General features: G+C 37.6%; 1 protein-coding gene across 2 annotated transcripts; it reads right to left on the reverse strand.

Annotated features, from left to right (window-relative positions):
* Nucleotides 1–291: 291 nt before the first annotated feature.
* Nucleotides 292–17,371, reverse strand: prkar2b (protein kinase cAMP-dependent type II regulatory subunit beta). 2 transcript variants are annotated; one of them, XR_014625955.1, is made up of 12 exons: nucleotides 16,830–17,371; nucleotides 16,199–16,234; nucleotides 10,465–10,520; nucleotides 10,273–10,356; nucleotides 8,966–9,072; nucleotides 8,734–8,887; nucleotides 7,501–7,602; nucleotides 7,334–7,408; nucleotides 6,439–6,507; nucleotides 6,172–6,307; nucleotides 3,512–3,704; nucleotides 3,346–3,425 (listed from the first exon to the last, which is right to left on the reverse strand). XR_014625955.1 is itself a non-coding variant. In XM_084396312.1 (11 exons), the coding sequence occupies exons 1-11, from the start codon at nucleotides 17,089–17,091 to the stop codon at nucleotides 3,571–3,573; spliced, it is 1,215 nt and encodes a 404-aa protein (XP_084252438.1). In that variant the 5' UTR covers nucleotides 17,092–17,371; the 3' UTR covers nucleotides 292–3,570. The 2 variants fall into 2 exon arrangements, 1 of the variants encoding a protein (XP_084252438.1); XM_084396312.1 differs by having other exon boundaries at nucleotides 292–3,704.
* Nucleotides 17,372–19,645: the final 2,274 nt, after the last annotated feature.

The raw sequence follows: 19,645 nt of genomic DNA on the forward strand, positions 1-19,645 counted from the left end.
GTTGTAAACAAACATAAAACAAGATTGGTCCTCTCATTTGGATTTATTACAGCTCATTTAAAGTGAAATGGCTGTTGGTTTGAGGCATAAATGCAGGTTATGGATCCAATTAATGATATAAAACGCAAAAATATCACATCCATATGAGGAAGTTACATTTTTTGATGGCATTTCTATGTAAATGTTACTCAGCGAGGTCATAATATGCGTAAGTGAAAATAAATAATTTCAGCATAGGAATAAAATGCTCACAGTCTCACAATTTAGCTGTAATAATCACAACATGATTTAAATACAAAATTGTTCTTTATTTGAATGGAAAGTCAAATATAACTGACGTTATAATACTGGGTTCTCTTGCACCAAGAGACTGTAGACCTTTGATCCATTTTTCAGGACATAAAAAGCATTAGCGACTTCTCAATTATATGCGGCAGAAATTCACAGAAATGGTACAGAAATGAGCACTGATCAGCAATTAAAAGTCTTTTCCCCCCAATGAACAGGGTAGAAATTGTGTAAAGTTACACTGACACACAGATATGGTTTAGGGATTCATTACAGGTTAGTTTACCAAGAGACAAACCTGTGGGGATCTACATGGGAAGAGGTGATGATGATGATGATGATGATGATGGCTAAGCTGTTTATATTAGAGGTAGACAGTAATGAATCTTCAGTAATGCTTTAGGAAGAAATGGATACTAGTAATGCTTATGACTTGCTGTGAAGTAAAAAGATCCAATCAACAAGGACGAACTTCTCATACATCAAGAGATAGAGAAAAACAGTGTCCAAATACTGCAGAAATGAACAATAAAGCAAGTGCTCTGAAGAACATTATCAAAATGCCAAAAGCTTCCAAAAACAAAATAAACACAGAAAGAAAGAAACTCACAAATATACACAGGAAAAAAACGAGCAATCATTCGGATAAAGCAAATGTCATTGGTACGTTTTTGAGCTTCTAGAAAACAAATGTGAACATACTATTTGTGCATGTCGATCTTAATTCAACGTGAAGTATTAAAAAACAAAATAAAAGCACTGAAGATGTGAACAAATCATAAAAATCTGCTACACCATTTTAAAAGTAAAGGTACACAATGTCTATATCTACTATTTATACGTGACAATGAGGAGCTTCCCTAAAAGACTGTGCAAAAATAAGGAATTGAAAACATGTACAGTAGAGCTGTCATGACACTGGCATCAAAGTCCAATAATATTCCAAATGCATTTTCATTTCTTCATGTAATTGAGTCTGTGCATCTCTATGTCCTCTTCTCATATTGTATTCTCAATCAGTCTGATCGGATACGAACTCATGGGAGTGTAATGAAAATCGAGCATTAAAGTCAGCGTGAAACAGTTCGCAGACCATTTTACAGTTAAATAGGATATTCAACAAGAAAAAAATGGGCGGGGCCTGATTTTATCCATCAGAATTGATTGGATGGTGAAAAAACATCCATACCAGAATACATTTGTGACATCAGCTGAAAACAAATGTTTCATAGGCATTGAGAATTTTTTTTTTATGTACAAACTTTTTTTGTTGTTGATTAATGTACACTAAGTATTTATGTTTATTTGAGTTTTTATGTTGACTTTAAAGTGCCCTATTATGCTATTTTAAAGGTTTCACATAACTTCTACAAAAGTTTCACCTGCATCCAGTCAAAAAACACTTTTTCTCATTATATATACTAAGTCTGAAACGGTTAGTTCGAAGATTCAGTCTCTCTAAACCCCGCCTTTCCGCGAGTCTACTCTGCTCTGATTGGTCAGACGGCCCAGTCTGTTGTGATTGGCTGGCGCATGTTGGAAACGAAACACCTATTACCATATCTGAATTTCAGCTCCGGAGGCTTCCTTGATACACAGTAGCCGCGTTTCCATTACCCTTCAAATTGCGCAAATTGAAATTGCGAATTGAAAATACGCCCAATGGAAACACGTCAATATCGCAAAAAAGTTTTTACGCTCGCATGAGGTGGTTTTTCAGGCAATTCGAAAAAGAAATATTTCGCAAAACTGCAATGGAAACAGTTTTTGCGCATTTGCAGGTCACCTGACGCAGATGATGCGGTGTGTTTGGACAGAGTGCGAGACAGAGTTCTTTATTAAATTCATAAAAGACAAAAGAATTACAGGAATAATGGATTCTAAACCTCAAATAAATGCCACAATCAAGACCTCGAAGCAGATATGAGGGAGCACACCTCATATGTGCCGCTCACAAGTATAATAAGGGTCGTTCCTTACCATTAATGCTTTGAAAACACACATACATCTCCTTCGATTAATAATAATGGCCAGTGCGGTGGCTGGGATTAGTACATAAACCTACCAATGTCCGTGACCATGGTTTTTGGAATGATTTTACTTATCGCGAGAGGAAAAAATTAAGTTTAGTCGCATAACATCGGTTAATGGAAACGCCGTCATTTCAAAATAGTTTTTTGTCGACATTTAGAAAAAAAAATCGCAAAAGTTTTGCGCAAATCTGTAATGGAAACGCGCGTACTGATACAAACAGTAACAACGGCGGCGGTTTTCCGTATCAATTCCACAGCGAGCCTTTTGAAGAGTATTAAAGTGGAAAACAGCGTCTTCTCGACATATCAACAAACAAACCAAACTCTTTCAGTCTCAGCCACAACTACAGCGTTTGAGGGCGGGGCAAAGTTGATGTTGTTCGCGGGCAGCCAATGAAGAGCATAGACTGGCAATATGCAAATTTGTTACGTTGTTACTTAGGAATGTAACAGGAAATGAGATACTGATAATTCATTTCAGCAGTTCAGAATCCATTATTTCGATAAACATAGTTTGTGTGCACTTGATCTTTAAAACTGTGCAGACCTTTTAAATTCACAAACAGCTATATTACACACTGCATGAAAGCTAATGTCCAAAAAAGCATTATAGGGGCACTTTAAACTCTTGGCGTGAACAGTCCATAATTGTTTCCTTTTTCTGTAACAGGTGTCATCAAAATGCAGTTCATGAAGCAAGTGGACAGAGCTCAGTTGCTGAATTCATTCATTAATTTAGTCAAAAATGGCTTACAGTAAAAATGACTTACATAACACTGAAAACACTGACAACCTGTAGATTTCAAAATGCAGAAGTTTAGCTTTAAAAGAATGAATTAACATATCACTGTGCTGTATATGGCAACAATTCGGTCTTTATGTGGACGTCACTGTAAAAGATGCAGCATCGGTAACATGAAAGAAACACAAACCATGTTTAAAAAATTAGAAAGATTCGAATAAACACACCAGTACCAAATCCCCAAACCGAAAAAACGTGTGAGGAAACCCCTGTAACCCTCATGTACCCTGGACGAAAATGCTCACTTTTGGCTTTTCACATCTAAAAAATCATGATCATTGACACACACCGGAGTTTCACATCTGTGAATGCAAAACAATAACTTCAAGCTTATGACCTACAGTATGTTAACACGATTTCTTGACCATGATGACGGCCCTCTACTTACCATTTTCTCATCATTTCATGTTGCATTTAAAGTTTGCGATGTTTATTGATTAACTGATTTCATGCATTCTGCTCCTCTATTGCCATGTGACTCCCGAAAAGCGTGATCAGCTGCTCTTCGTAATTCGCAATGTTCCGTTTCATGATGTCCATGCAGGGGCCTAATAACCTCTCAAACGCCTGCACGTCCATTACTGTAAAACACAAGGTGAATGACCTCATGTGCAGATGCGATACATACGTTATGTCATATGATTTATACTTACCGGCCACTTTATTAGGTACACCTTGCTATTACCGGGTTGGACGCCCTTTTCTTTGTGGCATACTGTAGATGCTGGAAACATTCCTTAGAGATTCTGGTCCATATTGACATGATCGTATCACGCAGTCGCTGCAGATTTGTCGGCTGCACATCCATGATGTGAATCTCCTGTTCCAGCACATCCCAAAACTGCTCTATTAGACTGAGATCTGGTCACTGTGGAGGATGTTTGAGTTTAGAGAACTCACTGTCATGTTCAAGAAACCAGTGTGAGATGATTTGAGCTTTGAGATATGTGTGTTCTCCTGCTGGAAGTAGATATCAGAAGAAGAAAACACTGTGATCTTAAAGGGATGGAGATGGTCAGAAACAATACTCGGGTCGGCCGTGGCGTTTAAACGATGTTCAATTGGTACTAAAGGCCCAAAGTGTGCCAAGAAAATACCATTACAGCACCAGCAGCCTGAACCGCTCATACAAGGCAGGATGGATCCATGCTCTCATGTTGTTTATGCCAAATTACCATCTGAATGTCAGCAAAAATGGAGACTCTTCTGTGTTCAGAGATGCTCTTCTGCTTCAATGTTCGAGGTGTTGAGTGTTCAGAGACGCTCTTCTGTGTTCAGAGACGCTCTTCTGTGTTCAGAGATGCTCTTCTGTGTTCAGAGATGCTCTTCTGTGTTCAGAGATGCTCTTCTGTGTTCAGAGATGCTCTTCTGTGTTCAGTGATGATCTTCTGTGTTCAGAGATGCTCTTCTGTGTTCAGTGATGATCTTCTGTGTTCAGTGATGCTCTTCTGCTTCAATGTTCGAGGTGTTGAGTGTTCAGAGACGCTCTTCAGTGTTCAGAGACGCTCTTCTGTGTTCAGAGATGCTCTTCTGTGTTCAGTGATGATCTTCTGTGTTCAGTGATGCTCTTCTGCTTCAATGTTCGAGGTGTTGAGTGTTCAGAGACGCTCTTCAGTGTTCAGAGATGCTCTTCTGCTTCAATGTTCGAGGTGTTGAGTGTTCAGAGACGCTCTTCAGTGTTCAGAGATGCTCTTCTGTGCTCAGAGATGCTCTTCTGTGTTCAGAGATGCTCTTCTGTGTTCAGAGATGCTCTTCTGTGCTCAGAGATGCTCTTCAGTGTTCAGAGACGCTCTTCAGTGTTCAGAGACGCTCTTCTGTGTTCAGAGATGCTCTTCTGTGTTCAGAGATGCTCTTCTGTGTTCAGAGATGCTCTTCAGTGTTCAGAGACGCTCTTCTGTGTTCAGAGATGCTCTTCTGTGTTCAGAGATGCTCTTCTGTGTTCAGAGATGCTCTTCTGTGTTCAGAGATGCTCTTCTGTGTTCAGAGATGCTCTTCTGTGTTCAGTGATGATCTTCTGTGTTCAGAGATGCTCTTCTGTGTTCAGTGATGATCTTCTGTGTTCAGTGATGCTCTTCTGCTTCAATGTTCGAGGTGTTGAGTGTTCAGAGACGCTCTTCAGTGTTCAGAGACGCTCTTCTGTGTTCAGAGATGCTCTTCTGTGTTCAGTGATGATCTTCTGTGTTCAGTGATGCTCTTCTGCTTCAATGTTCGAGGTGTTGAGTGTTCAGAGATGCTCTTCAGTGTTCAGAGATGCTCTTCTGTGTTCAGTGATGCTCTTCTGCTTCAATGTTCGAGGTGTTGAGTGTTCAGAGATGCTCTTCAGTGTTCAGAGATGCTCTTCTGTGTTCAGAGATGCTCTTCTGTGTTCAGAGATGCTCTTCTGTGTTCAGTGATGATCTTCTGTGTTCAGAGATGCTCTTCTGTGTTCAGAGATGCTCTTCTGTGTTCAGTGATGATCTTCTGTGTTCAGAGATGCTCTTCTGTGTTCAGTGATGATCTTCTGTGTTCAGAGATGCTCTTCTGTGTTCAGAGATGATCTTCTGTGTTCAGAGATGCTCTTCTGTGTTCAGAGACGCTCTTCTGTGCTCAGAGATGCTCTTCTGCTTCAATGTTCGAGGTGTTGAGTGTTCAGAGATGCTCTTCTCCAGATCTCGGTTGTATCGAGTGCTTATTTGAGTTACTGTTGCCTTTCTATCAGCTTGAATCTGGTCATTCTCCTCAGACCTTTAGCATCAACAAAGCATTTTCTCCCACAGAACTGAAGCTCACTGGATATTTCCTCTGTTCCTACTCTGAATCCCAGTAGATCAGCAGTTTCTGAAATACTCAGACCAGCCCGTCTGGCACCAACAACCATGACACGTTCAAAATCCCTTTTCTTCCTCATTCTGATGCTCAGTTTGAACTTCAGCAGATCGTCTTGATTGTGTCTGCCTGTCTAAATGCACTGAGTTGCTGCCACGTGATTGGCTGATCTTTGCATTAACGAGCAGTTGAACAGGTGTACCTAATAAAGTGACCAGTGAATGTATAATCATAATTCATTACCTAAGCATTTGACGTTGTCCATGGCATATGCAGAAGCCGCCCGTGGCTTGTTGGTGACGAGCGCCAACTCCCCAAAATACTGCCCTCTGGAGCATGTGGCGATTTCCACCTCCTCGTCTTCAGCATCGTTTTTTGACTGAAAGAGAGGTAATGCACCTTTTAAATGAACCTTTTAAAGCTGAAAGGCATATTGGTTTATTAAGATGCATAATGAACCGAAATGTGCTGTAAACAGTGATTCTTTGTTAAAACACATTTTTGCCTCACCTTGCTCCTTTTCATAGTGATCCTAACGTGTCCTGACTCTACGATGTAGAAACTGTTTGCCAAATCACCCTGTGAAAACAAGGATAACCACTAAGCACTGCAGATACACGTTTAAAAGTTTGGGGTCTGCACGATTTGTACTTTTTTTTTTTAAAGAAGACTCTTCTGCTCACCAAGGCTGCATTTATTGATCAAAAATACAGTAAAAAAAACAGAAATATTGTGAAATATTATTACAACTGTTTTGTATGTTGGTATATTTGTAAAATGTAATTTATTCCTGTGATCAAAGCTGAATTTTCATCATCATTACTCCAGTCTTCAGTGTCACATGACCCTTCAGAAATCATTAAATATGATGATTTGCTGCTCGAGAAACATTTCTGATTATTATCAATGTTGAAAACAGTCGTGCTGCTTAATATATTTGTGAAAACTGCAATACATATTTTCAGGATTCTTTGATGAATAGAAAGATCGATGCATTAAACATTATATATAACATTATAAAGGCCTGTAACTTTTGTTCAATTTAATGCGTCTTTGCTGAATAAAAGTATTAATTTCGCATAAAAAAATCGTACTGAGCCCAAACATATGAACAGAAGTGTATAACATATAGCACCATCACTAAAATCTGATTGGATGAGCCATTATTTCACGATTTTTCCAATTGTTAAAAATAATTTTATACACGTTGATCTCATAATTTGTACTCAAATCTCATTAAATATTTTAGTTTCAAACATAAATGCAAAAATTAAACAGAAAAAGAAATGTGCATGATTTTTTCAGACCTTAATCAGACATCACTATTTTTTTTTAAAAAGAAAGAAAAAAAGAAACCCGTAATAATTGGTCTAAATATTTTCATTACTAGTTCTGTCACACTAACCTGAGCAATGATCTGTTCTCCACTATTGTACACTTTGGTCGACAAGACATCAACAACCTTCATTCTCTCTGAAACCTAAAAACAAGAGACACGTTTATTCATGAAATCAACAAGAGGACTGCACATGCAGAAGTAAAGTGTGTGTGTGTGTGTGTGTGTGTTCAAACCTCCAGTGACGTGAGCAGAGGAAGGGTTCCGATGAAAGCCTCGTACGTTTTTCTTTTCTTCGCGTTGTTCTTTAAGATGATCCTTCTGAATGTCAATCGATCCTAGGGGCATTTAAACAAAAGAAAAATACAAAACAATATTTTACACTCCAGGAAAACAACCAAAGGCAGAGAAAGAGGGATTGAGTCTTTATCCTTTGCACAAATTAGGGAGTAACTTCCCTTTGGGTAAATTGTAAACAATCAGCGAAAGTTTCGCTCAATAAATGCAATAATAGGCATTTTCAAAAACCGTGGGACAATGAGATGACATTTTTCTTCTCACTTTTCAACCGTTGAACATTAAAAGGACATTTAAAAGTGTAAAATGTCCTTGTTTTAGTCTTTTTGAGTGGAACTTCCTCAAACTGGAAATGCCTCCCATAATCAAAAACGCAGTTGGCTTGTTAGGAAAAAGGTGGACAGTCCTGTCATTTCAATACTTGCTATGAAAAGCAGAGGGCGCTCTAACACAACGCACACATGAAATGCTCTTGGAGAAGAAAACAAGGCATTTAGCATGCGATTTTACTGTAAAATTGCTTAAAGTCGACATAGCCTTTTCTTCCCTATTGTGACGGCTTCTGGAACAAGAACAAATGTAGGGGCGGGGCTTGTGGGGAATTGATTAGATGGTTGTGGTTTGCTATTGGTGGATCTCATGTGAGTGACAGGTTGCCCCGCCCTCTTCATCAGAGAAGAGAAGAGCTGGAAGAGGGAGGGGAAGTTATTTTGTTCAAAGATTACATGAATAAATAAAAATGTGCACGGATAAAAAATTATAATGAATACGGCAATATTCCATAAAAAATAAGGGTCACACTTTAGTTTAGGGTCCAATTCTCACAGTTAACTAACTATTAACTACGACTTTTGTCTCAATAAACTCCTAATTACTGCTTATTAATAGAAAGGAAGTTGATAAGTTTAGGTATTGGTAGGATTAAAGGATGTAGAATAAGGCCATGCAGAATTAGGCATTAATATGTGCTTTTTATGTACTAATAAACGGCCAATATCCTAGTAGTATGCATGCTAATAAGCAACTAGTGAGATTTGAAACCAATCTGAGCACTTAGAAAGTGATGCACTGTAACTGCACTTGATTCACGCCACTGAATATTTATGAAACTGTCTTCCACAGGAGAAAGCGTGTCACGCGGCTTTGGACGGGTGATGACAGGAATCACTCACGAGGCACCACAGGGCTCCAGGTGAGGTAGCGATGATGGTGGCGGCCCTTGGCGTGTTGTACATGAGGGCCAGCTCTCCAAAACTCCCACGGTTGTCATAAGATCCCACGATCCGCGTGGTGCCCTCTGCTTTCAGCTCGATGTCAAACATGCCCCTGTATGACGAACACAAGATATCGATGTCAGACAGGTTTAAACTCCAGCGTTATAATGCAGAGATGAGTCCAGTTTACCTCTCAATGACGTAAAAGTTGTCGCCATCGTCATCTTGATCAATGATGTGCTCTCCTGTCACCACTACCTTCTCAAACATGGCATCCAAGACTTGGGATATCTGCTCCTGTTCATTCAGAGAGCAAACATATATGAGCCTTTCTTGTGTTAAAGGGAGCCTAATTGACTCCTCTGGCATCGTTATTTCTTCCGATGTCATATATAAAAAGAGATATTTAACAGATTTCAGGTGAATAACTACATATATTTGGGTTTGTTCCTAAAACCATAAAAACATTTTGTTACTTGAAATCAAATAAACATGAAATGAAATGAAATATTTATAAAAACTAGTGCTGTCAAATCATGATTAATCGCATCTAACATAAACGTTTGTATATATATATTTGTATATATATATATATATATATATTTATTTATTTATTTATTATAGTGTGTGTGTGTGACTGTGTGTATATATATATATATATTTACAAATGTTTATGTTAGATGCGATTAATCAATTTTATTTTAACTTGAACTGCTAAAATAACTAAAACTGAAATTAATATTAATAAAAACTGTATAGACATGTTAAGAAAATTACAAAAACACAACAAAATTACTGAAACTTAAAACTTACTTAATCTTTTAAAAAATTTAAATTAAAATAAAAAAAATTTAAATGAATTAAACTATTAATGAAAAAATGATGTCATATTTGGAAAAGGGTTATTATGGTTCCCTATCACTAAAACTATTCAAAATGTTTTTTGCTAATTGAAATGAAGCTGAAATCAAATCATATATAAATATTAGATGAAAAAAATGTAAATGTTGCCTTGGAAACTAACTAAAATAAGTTTAAGTTGAAGCATTGAAATGACTAACTGGATATATAAAAAAAACTAAAACTGAAATAATAAACATAAATATTTAAATAAATAAAACAAATTAAAATAAAAATATTTTATGTGATTTTGTCAGTTTTATTAAACTAAAATTTAAAGAAAATAAATGCTAATTCAAAATATTAATAATATAATAATGATATTAAAATAAATAAATAATGAGTAAATTATGATAGTTTCATTTTGGGATGTTTTTGTATTCCTTCAACACACATAATGAGTCACATTTGTTTTTATGGCAATCTTCATTTTTTTCTATCAATCTTTCAATATTTTAGCATTTTTTTTTCTAAGTAACTAAGCAACAACCCATCCATGTTAATCTTAGTGTCTGTCTGACAACAAATTCACCAAAACATGTTGTTAAATTGAAGAAAATGGAGTCTTATCATCTTATGATGTGTTCATCGTCTTACCTGGTCCAGATTTTTGAACAGAAGGATGTCTTTGCAGGCTTCCTGTAGTCTCTGTCTCTGCTCATCTGTTTTGGGGTAAGTGACCTGAAGTGCACAGCAAAGCATTGTGGGATACTGGGCAGCAGATGCCACAGAAATGCATAAAAGAGGAAAATCTCTCATTTCAATAGCCTGTTCTGAGAGGCCACTCACCCTGGGTTCTCTCTCCTCTTCATCCTCCTCATCAGGGTTGTACGCCTCCGCACAAACTGTCCAGAGAGGAATAAATGCAGTAAATCGGAAGCAGGATTAAAACGACCTGTCTAGACAATGCATTACTGCGCAATTACAATACTGTGCTTTGTGCAACCTGTTAAATTAGAAACAACCAATTTTATGAAGAAATTAATCTTAATGTCTGCTTTCATTGGTTTATTGGATTGTTTACATGGTTAAAACACCTAGAAAATAAAGGCATAATTTTCTCATCCTTATATCGTTCTGAAGCGTAATGACTTTCTTTCTTTAGTCAAACACAAAAGGAGATGTTTAGCAGATTGTCCAAGCTTTTAAGAGAAGGTTTTTTTTAGAGGATAATGACTTAATTTTGTGTACGTTTCCCACTGTTGCATGTTCCCTGGTTTTGTGTTTCTTGTTTTTGCTATTAGGACTTTTATTTTGAAGTGTATTTTCTGTTCCCAGTGTATATATAGTTTCACTTGTTTTTTGCCAAAGTGATTGATTACCCTCACCTGTTCCTAGTTAGCATCTGGTTATCCTGTGGTTTTATATCCCAGTGTTTTCAGTTGCTCTGTTTTTCACCTTAGCCTGGATTTAATGGTGTTATTTTGTTAATAAACTTTGAATATTGGAATTGGATCCTAATGTCTTCTCTGAAGCATCACGCGTTACAGAACACCAGACATTGAACAAGGGAAACAATGGGTGTAAAAACACAGGATAACGAGAGGCTAACTAGGAATGGGTGAGGGTAATCAATCACTATGGCAACAATCAAGGGTAACTATAGAAACAAAGCAAAACAAGAACTAAAACAGAAAATACACTTCAAAATAAAAGTCCAGATAGCAAAAGCAAAAAACACAAAACCAGGGAACATGTAACACTCACAAACGTCCAATCTACAATTAGAAATGCTTAACTGAAATAAGTAAAAACTAACTAAAACTAGACTAAAACAATGTACAGGGCTTCTACTCAGAATGGGAAAAGTATGGACTTTTGTAATGTCCATGTCCCTCATAAGTATGGAAAAAAGAAAAACGGAGTACACCGGGAATCTTTTTAAAATACTATTTTCACTCAGAATTTGCCAGTAAATTTCAGTTAATCACAAAGAAATGGCAAGTAACACATTGGGCCCTATTTTAACGATCTGAAACGCAAGTATCAAGCGCGAAACGCAAGTAACTTTGTGGGCGGATCTCGGGCGCTGTTGCTATTATACCGGCGGGATAAATGACTCTTGCGCCCGACGCAAATCTAAAATGGGTTGGTCTGAAGTAGCTTCATTATTCATAGGTGTGGTTTGGGCGTAACGTGAAATAAACCAATCAGAGCGTCATCTCACATTCCCTTTAAGAGCAGGCGCGCTTGTTCCATGGCGGATTGCTATTATAACGGCGGATTTGCCAGGCGCACGCCAGGAGCGGTTCACAGCCGAGGAGACCGTTCTCGTCAGGGCCGTAAAACACAGAGAAGTGACATTGGGGATGGAGAAACCCACCCAAATTAGCTTCGGTTAAACAGGCGTTTAATAATTTGGGTAAATGTGTAAGCTAGATTTATGCCTTTCACATCTTTATGGACACAACAATGATTTCCCTCGTTAATATTTTTCCTTGTAATAATGCATGGTTTTCTAAAAATGAAAACTGCTGCGTCTGTGTAGATGAGAGACGCAAAGTGCATGTGCGTTGTGCACACGCTACATTGATTATGGCCAAGCATGCGCCCTTAAAATAGCATATGAATAACATGCGCAATGCGAATTGTTTTCTAAACCTGTAAAATAGCACCAGGGAACGTTTGCGCCGGAACACGCCTCCTCTTTGCGCTGAACCGGGAGCGCAAGTTCATTCCCTAATTTACCGACGTGCGTCTGTGGAGGGAAAAGTCCGCTGTGCGCGGGTGCAAAATAGGAATGATACATGCGTCGGTGTACAAAGTCAATTACGCTGGGTGCAAGATAGGGCCCATTGAATTAAATGTTATAATAGTCTATATATAGACTAGCTATAATAGTCCGGCAATAATTTGGCAACATAATATTCATAGTCAGAATGTAACATGCATGATAACAGCTGGATTTTAAAACCATTTTTCAGATGTTAATAAATATGGTCTTAAAAATCCACAGAAAAGTCTGGAAATTTGACTCTGGAAAAGTATGGAATTTTGATATAGGAAATGTGAAGGAACCCTGGGAACAAGAAAAGTAAACCTAAACAGTAAGATTTAAAAAGAAATAACAATAATATTAAGAAAAAAGACAAAAACACATAACTAAATTACTAAAAATGAAAACTAAAACTGAAATAAAAATAAATTAAACCTAAATAGTAATATTTAAAAAAACTAAAAGCACTTAAAAATACTAAAAAATAAAAATAAAAAAGCTAATTCAATAAAACACTTAAAATGTACTTAAAATGCTTTTTTCATTTCACTGTACTGAAAGCAGAAGATCAGATGTTCTGCTAAACATCACCTTTCTCGTTCCACAGATGAAAGAAGGTCACATGGCTTTTGGAACGGCATGAGGGCGAGTAAATGAGCGGACTTAAAATAAATGAACTAAAAATAAAGGTTTCACAGTCATTCTAAATCTAAACTAATAATTTAAGAATCTTTTCCCACAATAAAGAGTGCAAAGGTTCTTCATGGGACCATCGATGCCAATAAAGAAGCTTTATATTTAAGAACGGTTTGATAGTGCTGTTACACGTGCAGCGAGAGATGAGAGGATCGTCTGCTCTCCTCTCCCACACGCCTCCAGTATTCCTACTATAAATACCAGCACAGAGAAGACAAGACCAGGAACTCCAGCGTCTAGATCGATACTAAAGTTTCAGGGCCAGGAACCCTACAAGAACCATCTAGACTGATCAGCTCTAGATCTCTCAGGCTATTGTGTACATCAACCCAGGGCCTATTTCCCTTTAAACTTTAATTTCAAGTAAGTTTTAGATGACTCAGCTCACCAGATCCACAAGAAAATCACAGACATATTGGTCACATGTTCAGTGTTTTGCCTTAATATTGGTACTTTGCAGTCTTGGTTTGTTCTCTATAGATCACACACCGCTCAAAAGTCTGGGGTCGGTAAGACTCTCTTCTCTTCTGCTCACAAAGGCTGCATTTATTTGATCAAAAATACAGTAAAAACAGTGAAATATTATTATAATTAAAAATAACTGTTTTCTATTTGAATATATTTAAAAATGTAATTTATTCCTGTGATCATGAATGTTCAGCATCATTACTCCAGTCTTCAGTGTCACATGATCCTTCAGAAATCATTCTGATATGATGATTTGATGCTCAAGAAACATTTCTGATTATTATCAATAATGAAAACAGTTTTGCTGCTTCATATTTTAGAGGAAACTTTGATAAAAACAAATCAGGATTCTTTGATGAATAGAAAGTTCAAAAGAACAGCATTTTTTTGAAATAGAAATATTTTGTAACATTATAAATTGTCTTTACTGTCACTTTTGATCAATTTAATGCATCATTGCTGAATAAAAGTGTTACTTTCATTCAAAAAATATCTTAATGACCCCAAACTTTTGAACAGTACTGTAAAGTCTTCATTTCACGTCATTCTTGACCACATCTGGTCAGATCTGAGCTGTTTTCAGTCACAGAAAGAGAGCAGAGCTCCTGCTATTCTATTACAAACCTGGCATGAGATAAACCAGACGGGAACAGCTCAACACTTCCAGACTCTCCTGATTAACTGTTACAAATAACAGAACTAGATTTAACTTTATAGAAACCATTTTCCATTACAGTAAAGTGCTATCTATCTATCTGTCCGTCCGTCTGTCCGTCCGTCTATCTATCTATCATGTTGAATGTCTGTCTATCTATATTTCTATCCATCCATCCATCTATCATGTCTGTCTGTCTATCTATCTTTCTTTCCTTCTATCTATCTATCTATCCATCCATCCATCCATCCATCCATCCATCCATCTATCTATCATGTTGAATGTCTATCTATCTTTCTATCTATCTATCTATCTATCTATCTATCTATCTATCTATCTATCTATCTATCTATCTATCTATCTATCTATCATGTATGTCTGTCTGTCTATCTATCTTTCTTTCCTTCTATCCATCCATCTATCTATCTATCTATCTATCTATCTATCTATCCATCCATCTATCATGTATGTCTGTCTGTCTATCTTTCTTTCCTTCTATCCATCCATCTATCTATCTATCTATCTATCTATCTATCTATCTATCTATCTATCTATCTATCTATCTATCTATCTATCATGTATGTCTGTCTGTCTATCTATCTTTCTTTCCTTCTATCCATCCATCTATCTATCTATCTATCTATCTATCTATCTATCTATCTATCTATCTATCTATCTATCTATCTATCTATCTATCTATCTATCTATCCATCCATCTATCATGTATGTCTGTCTGTCTATCTTTCTTTCCTTCTATCCATCCATCTATCTATCTATCTATCTATCTATCTATCTATCTATCTATCTATCTATCTATCTATCTATCTATCTATCTATCTATCTATCTATCTATCATGTTGAATATCTATCTATCTATCTATCTATCAATTGATCCATCTATCATGTCTGTCTGTCTGTCTATCTATCTTTCTTTCCTTCTATCTATCTATCTATCTATCTATCTATCTATCTATCTGTCTGTCTATCTATTTATCTATCTATCCATCCATCTATCTATCATGTTAAATGTCTGTCTATCTATCTTTCTTTCCTTCCATCTATCTATCTATCTATCTATCTATCTATCTATCATGTTGAATGTCTGTCTATCTATCTATCTTTCTTTCCTTCCTTCCTTCCTTCCTTCCTTCCTTCCTTCCTTCCTTCCTTCCTTCCTTCCTTCCTTCCTTCCTTCCATCCATCCATCCATCCATCCATCCATCCAGCTATCATGTCTGTCTGTCTGTCTGTCTGTCTATCTATCTATCTATCTATCTATCATGTTGAATGTCTGTCTATCTATCTATCTATCTATCTATCTTTCCTTCCTTCCTTCCTTCCTTCCTTCCTTCCTTCCTTCCTTCCATCCATCCATCCATCCATCTATTTATCACATCATTATAAGGAACGACTGTCATTTTTCGCCCATTATAAACACATTTCTTATTATTCGACCACCAAAATCCCATCTTCCCCATCACAAACCGGCTTTATTTCCTATTCCAGTCCTTCCTTAAACCACAGCACATTAAAATCTCTCCATCCGTCCTCACTTGTGGCTCTGAGCGGTCCACGAGAGACAGAACTTCACAGCATCTGAAACACTTTCGTTCTGCGAACAATGCTGATCTTCCATTAGTCAATTAAACCATTAGCCTCTGAGAGCAGTAAAGAAGTAAATTATACGTTACAGTAACAATAACAAGACAAAAGGCACTCAAATCACAAAAACAGGCTCATTAACCAGAGTTAGATGTCCCCATTAGCAGGATATCTTCAACAAATTGCTAATAAGTAGATTCTCTCTTGGCCACCAAACCTGTTTCAACAATAGATCGCTAATATATATTAGCAACAATATGAATCTTCATAGAAAGCTCTTCAGCAAAGGTGATTTCTCTGATGCATGCACTAGTGTCCAATTGTGTTGTGATATATATATCGAATAGGCCTATATTGTAGACTCATACACATTGCAAGGAACTTACCAGAAGCTCTCCGGACAAATCTGTTGATAACCGGAGCTGAAAGGAAAGATAGAAAAAGGATCGATAAAAAAAAAAAAAATTCTTGTGGTGCATTACAATGAAATCAGATGTTCATTTAAAACATTCAATTCAAGATGCCACAGTAATGGCCTATAGATGGATCCGTCCACACCCAGGAAGCATCTTTCAGCTTGACCAAAGTCTAAATGTTTGTGCCTCATAACTGATAGTGATATTCCCATCATCATTTGCATGCATGCGAGGAAAAATAGGCCTGTGTGCACTGTACACATCATGCCAGGTATTTAATGCACACAGGCCCTAGTTTCATTTTTATGAATAATAACCAGAGCTTCCATCCGAAAAGCATGGAAATGAGAGCATTCATATGATAAAACCAAGCCAATTAAGCCTGGTCTTTGTTCCAACCCCCTCTGCAGTGAGCTGACCCCTCATTTTTTTTAAAGGAAAATGCATTTCATCATCATCATCATCATCAAGGAGATGTGTGATCATGCATTAGCACTGAACAAAAGATCACTGGTTGAGCCAGTGTGGACAATGTTGTGATGCATTAAACATGCAAAAGGGTATGAATGAGGATTCATCTGATGGTCCTAGTTGTCATTACCTACGAACTCTTCATCATCATCATCCTCCTCTCCGTTTTCAGAGTCGATCTGCATGGCCTCCTCGATGAAGTTGACGGCTTTGCCCGCTCGCGAGGCTGAATTGTGTTCATTGCCGAACGCGCCGCCGCGGGTCTCGTTCTCCTTGAGACGCGTGAAGTATTGCAGCGCGAACTCCAGCAGATCCCCCGGCTGGTTCCTCAGGACCTCCACGGTAAAGCTCTGCAGAAGCTCCGTCAAGCCCTCGGGGATTTCTATACTCATTTCCTGACGGTGAAATGTGCGCAAAAAATTCGGCCCGGTCTTGCGCGTATACGTTTACAACAACAGTCGGTCCCGTTTCGCCGCGTCAGCTGAGAAGAATGACCCGCAAAACGCGTCAGAGGGAACGCGACGGATTTCTCGCTATTCCACCATCTGCGTGTGTTTCCCACCGTGTCCGACCGTGTCCTCTAATTTGCGGGCGTAAAAATGGCTGGGATTTCAAGAGCTGGCATTTTTTTTTCTCTCCCGCTGCTGCTGGCTACAGGAAAGCCGCGCATGTGATGCGGGAAACCATGGCAACCAGCATCCCGGGATTTGCGCAGGAGGAACGCGGACGCGACGCGTTGAATTAGAACGCGACGCGAGCTCTTAAAGGGCTAGTTCGCTTCAAAATCACCCTCATGTTGCTCCAAACCTGTATGAGTTTCTTTCTTCTGTTGAACACAAAAGAAGATACTTTTGAAGAATGTTGGTAATCAAACAGTTGACTGTATCATAGTATTTTTTTTTTCCTATTATGGAAGTCAATGGCTGCCGTCGCCTGTCTGATTAACATTCTTTAAACTTATTAACATATCTTCTTTTGTGTTCAACAGAAGAAAGAAAGTTTGGAACAACTTTAGGGTGAGCAAATGATAACAGATTTTTTGGGGGGGGTGAACTATCCCTTTAAACAGTGCTTTAAGTGGCCCAAAAGAGGTGCCGGTACTCTATTATTATTATTATTATTATTTTTTTATTTGTTTTATTTTTTTTTGCTGACTTCCCTCCTCCCCTGAGGTAACAACAACTGAAGGGGTTTTATATATACAGCAGTCAACAGACGACCTTATAAAAATAATAAATCCTTTTATTAGTTTGTGGAGTTGTTTGAGCTAGAAAGAGCTACTGAACATAAATAAAATGGTATTGAAAAAATACCCTTAGAAAGAGCTACTGTAGAAAGAGCTACTGTACAGTTATTTACTGTAGCAAATAACGAGCTCAAACTTCTCACCACACCGGCACCCAGTTTGCAAGTCTAAATTAGTTGCTTACATTTAAAAAATGAGCATACAATAGCATAAAAAGTATTTTTAATGAACATAAAGGTCCATGTTTAGTAAAAATCTTCACGAAACTTAATGAAATATTTAGTGAAATTAGAAAATATAAGATATTGTTAATTTATTTTGTATACACATTCTCATATCCATATATTTTGTTTTATTGTCACGAGTAATAATCTCAGGGTTTACTGGGTTTTACACGATTCCGTTTGTAGTGTGTTATTGGTGGTGGTGTACTAAAATAAACATTGTCACGTGTGTATAGCTTTCATCTTCTCACCGCTGATTCCTGATGGTTTAGAGGACAATTACTCGAGTCGCTCCTATCGTTTCAAAGAATAGTACAACGGCGAGCGCGTCAAGTATAAACGCCTCGTCCGTTTGGGGAGGTGCGCGGATTGCGCGCGCAGTCTGCGGAGACTCGCGCTGCGGAGCCAGGCGAAAGTATAAACAAGGAGGAAGCGTGCATTGTGAAGTAAAGCGGCAGCGCAGACAAAGGATTAAAACAGATGTGCAAACGAGCGTACCGGTACGCTAAAAGCACGTTCTGGGCGCATGGACAGGTGGCGGTACGCTCAAGAGCTATATTTGGAAGTGGCGGTACTGAGTACCGGCGCGTACCGGCCCACTTAAAGCACTGCCTTTAAATTAAATAAAAAAAACACTGAGATGTTTTTAAGTTTTCACGCAAAAGTACCATGGTATTATGATGGGTTTTTTTTTTTTTTTTTTTTTTTGACAAGTACCATGGTATTATTATAGGATCCTTTGAAATCGCTACCTTGGAGTCTGCAAATAGTGCAGACCTATATGAATATGGAAATCATTCAGGACCATGGTTGGGGGAGACTAGTTGTCACACCTTTTCTCATTAAAATAGCTTATGTTTATCATGATTTTTAAAGTTTTGACTAAAAAATTTAAACATTTAACATTTCCATTGAACACGTTGACTTATATGCATATATACGTAATAAATCAGGAAATTACCAAATGGAAAAGGTCTTAAAATATCAAAGCCTCATTTTCGCCATCAGGAATATAAAAAAATAAAATAATAATTACAATATACAGTATGAATCCCCTGTGACAACCTACCCCAACCTGACTTTTATGATAACATGTAGTTCAACCGAGACTTTTTGGCAATTCGAGGCCCTTTAACTCTCCTATGTGACAACTAGCCCCGGTGTCCTCTATTATAGCCTAAAGTATCAAAGTACCATCACTGTTTTTTTTTTTTTATCTTAAACCATCTTCTGCATTGTCTTGCATCTGTATAATATATAGCCTAGTTTTGCACCTTTTTAGAGTGACGCTATCAAATATAATTAAGTTAATGGATAAACAGACACCTCAGACAGAATTAGATTAAGTGGGTTGCTGGTTAATCCCGTTTTGACGAAAAATATGAGCTGATTATGTTGAGATTATTATCAGAGTTTGACCTTCTGGGAACAATAACATTGTTGTTATATAAAGGTACAAGGTCTCTCTCTCTCTCT

Source organism: Rutilus rutilus (genome assembly GCF_951802725.1).
Source record: "Rutilus rutilus genome assembly, chromosome: 23".
NCBI lineage: Eukaryota > Metazoa > Chordata > Actinopteri > Cypriniformes > Leuciscidae > Rutilus > Rutilus rutilus.